The sequence below is a fragment of the Phyllostomus discolor genome, chromosome 6, assembly GCF_004126475.2.
Source record: "Phyllostomus discolor isolate MPI-MPIP mPhyDis1 chromosome 6, mPhyDis1.pri.v3, whole genome shotgun sequence".
NCBI classification, from domain to species: Eukaryota; Metazoa; Chordata; class Mammalia; order Chiroptera; family Phyllostomidae; genus Phyllostomus; species Phyllostomus discolor.
The window spans coordinates 163630890-163634291 of NC_040908.2; the positions used below are offsets into that span (position 1 = coordinate 163630890).

The window sequence follows — 3402 nt, forward strand, 5'->3', positions numbered from 1 at the left end:
GTGAGGAGATAGCCCAGGAAGGAAGAGGGACCCATGGAGGTGTGAGCAGAAGGGTGTTCATATAACTTTTGCCTGCAGACAGGACTCTGGGGACTGGCAAAGGGAGGAGGGCTGAGGTCCAATCTCAACATCTCCTGCTTTGCTTTATTCCTATGAGACACATGCATGTCCCTCAAACGCAACTGCCTGTAGGTCACAGTGGAAATGAGAGAATGGGCCAATTGCCACTTGCAGGGAGAGTCACACAGTTTAAGGGGGCACCAATAATCCCAGTCATAACTTTTTAGTGAAAGGTTGTTGAAAATAAAAATAAATCTTATATATGAACTTTTAGCATTAAGACAGGATTCAGGGCCTCTTTGTCTGAGTCACCTCTCTCACTGGTTCAATCTCCCTTCTGGCACCTTGGGTCTGGACAGAGAACGCCCAGAGTAAAGCCCAGCCTTGGTGAGTGGGGCACAGTGTAGATGTGAGGCTCACCAGGGACCTGGGAACCTGAGCTGGCCACTGCTCCCAGGACATGGTAGGCTGATAGTGGCCCTATGGTCCTGAGGGTGAGGGATGAGGGAGGACACTCACATGTCATGCCAGCGTTGGGCTGTGGGGGATGAGGGGCAGGGTGACTTTCAGATTCTCAGCATCTCGCCCTTGAGTTCTGTAAAGAATGATTGTGCGCTGGTGGGTATGCATACGTGTCTGTGTGTGTGTGTGTGTGTGTGTGTGTGAAATGTATGTGTGATGCGAGCCTCCCTGAGCCTCCATTTTATTCAACAACCAAGAAACAACTTTCGTTTTGCAGATACTTTATTGAAATGGAAATGTATGTGAGGTTTCAACAATTGTCTTGCATTTGTAGATCCAAAGATGAAGAAGGAAATCTAAGCTGTGGCTTCTACCTGTGAACAGTCGGTTTGTGGATAATCTCTGAGGTCGTGTGGAAGTTAGTACTGAGCACACCAAACGCTGCTGTATATTGCTTGCTGGAAAACACAAACAGAGACATCACTGACGTCTCACTTGTTCTTACCAAGGAACATCCTGAGAAACAAACATCCTTCCTCATTGTTTTCCTGGATGGGTCCACACGCATTGATAGGAAGCTGGTGCTGGAAGAGAAGCTCGAAGTATCACATTTGTTCTATCTCAGGTGACCATGAGTGATTCCAGGGCTGCTGGTGTTGTCTAATCTTGTCCTCCTAGGATTGTTCCCTTGGTCAGGTTATCTGCATGTTTTCTCCCCTTTGAAATATAATAGCCAACCATATGCTGGGTTTCAGTTTTCAGTAACTCAGTCCAAATATGGGGGAATGTGAAGTTCTGAGTTCCTGCATGTCAGAAGAAGAGCCAACAACCCCAGCCCCGCCCCCCAGCCCCTGTGGTTGACAACATATTGCAGGCATGTGCTCCTCATGATTTGTCTAACTGAGGATTTAAAGAAAATACCCATCATCTTGAATTGAAGGAGCTGATAATTGAAATGTTTTAATTACAGTAAACATACATACAAATCTGACTCTTCTACCACTTTCAAAGCACAGCTAATCATGTGAAGAACATTCAGTTGGCAGAGCACCCGACCTCCAGGACCTTCCCATCTCGCTAACATACAACTGCAGACCCTCCCCACCTGCCAATTTCCTCCCCACCTGCCCTGGAAACCACTCTTCAACCTCTGTGTCTAAGGCATTGGCTACTCTACAAAGTGTGATATTTGTCTTTTTGTGACTGGCTCACTTTTTTCCTCATAGTAATTCAAGGGTCATCCATGCTGTCCCCTGTGTCAGGAATGCTCTAGCAATGTGCACTTTCTCTTTGTCCTGTGGGAGTATGTCCAGGTGGTTACCCTGGAATGTTGCAAACAGTATACTAGGGCAGGGAATGAGCACTAGAAAGCACTGCACAACATGTGTTGTACATGGAAAGACTGCCCCATGTGAAACCACTGATTTCTGTTCTCAGCTCTCCCACTACCCAGGGTGGATTCACATCCATGGATTCCACGTGTCACTCTGAGGCCTTTAATTCACCATCAAGAAATCCACCCACTGGTGCTAGCACACCTAGGTTCCTTGACAGTGCACTGAAGGTTGTGTTAATAAGATGGAAGGCATCTTCCTGACAAGCATGACCATCACATGCTTCAAAAGAGTTGTCACAAAGTGAGAGCCTGCATGTCCTGTCTCCCAGTTCAAAAACACTTAAAGAGACACCGAAATTACCTGCAGCTCTTGGACCTTCTCCAGAGATTCTCTACTCTGATGGAGAAAGCATTCCTTCATGAATGTGAAGGCCTTTTCGGTTTCTTCGTCTGGTAAGAAGCCTTTGAGGCTATCGATGTATTCAGTCACATTCACATCAGGATTAATGGTCGTATTGACCACATCATCCAAAAGATCGCAGCCAATCCCTGGGACAAAAGCAGGCAAATGCAGGCTCAGTGACAGAGATGTGAGCTCCGTGTGGGGCCTGACCGTGATGCTGTCATCTTACCTCCCCACAAGGACATTTGCTCAGAGAGGCTGTGGGAAGGGTCTGAGTCCTCAGTTCTGGGAGAGTGAACTCAGGACCTGGGATTTTTTTTTTAGCCCTAAAGCATCTGCCTCCTTGTCCTCTGCTCCTGCCCACCCCACCCCACCCCCACGTGCCCCTGCCCAGCGCAGACACCAGAGAAATGGGTGCCTCTGCACAGGAGCTTGGGGAACAGCAGCACTTGCACAGGGGCCCTGAGCACAGCCCTGTTCCAAAGCTGGCACCCTGTCTGTGCTCACCTGCATAGCAGTACAGGGGGAGGGCGGCCAGCATGAGGACCATCACCAGCTTCATGGCTCAGGCAGTTGCTGTGGACTGGTCACTCCGATGTGCCAGGAAGAAGGAGCTCAGGTTGGAGGCGATTATCCAGAATGCAGCCATTTATTCTCCTGGTGGCTGCCCTAAATCCCTCCCACTGATGATGGGATGAGTCACAGGGTAAACCTGGCCCTGGGTCAGGAAGGGACTGGGAGAGTCTCCCAGCCCCAGGGCTCCTGGGCTCTGTTCCTACAGCCTGAGGGGACAGAGCTTTGAAAACCCTCAAACATCTCGGAACTGCAATAATGAAGAGGACTATAAATGAAATTAACACCAAAGTGCTTGCTAAATAATAAGGCAAGTGAGAACCTTGTGAGGCTCTCTTGTCATCCCTGTTGCTTTCTTATTACTGTGGTTTTCATTATCTCTTCCCCCTTCTCCAATTCTTCCTCCCCTACCCCGTTCTCCTCCTTCTTCACCTTCAACTCTCCCTCCTCCTCCACCACCCTCCTCCCCTCCTCTTCTTCCTGCACCCTGTTACTCCTCTTGTTTCTCTTTTACCTCTTCAGGGTAGAACACATTTCACATTCAGTCTCTGTTCCTCCTGACTCTCCA

The 3402-nt window shown here is 48.7% G+C and overlaps 1 protein-coding gene across 1 annotated transcript; it reads right to left on the reverse strand.

The window, feature by feature from the left end:
- Positions 1–786: 786 nt before the first annotated feature.
- Positions 787–2927, reverse strand: LOC114500328 (mammaglobin-A-like). The gene is made up of 3 exons (XM_028516997.2): positions 2769–2927; positions 2220–2407; positions 787–980 (listed from the first exon to the last, which is right to left on the reverse strand). The coding sequence occupies exons 1-3, from the start codon at positions 2821–2823 to the stop codon at positions 942–944; spliced, it is 282 nt and encodes a 93-aa protein (XP_028372798.1). The 5' UTR covers positions 2824–2927; the 3' UTR covers positions 787–941.
- Between the last annotated feature and the right edge of the window lie 475 nt (positions 2928–3402).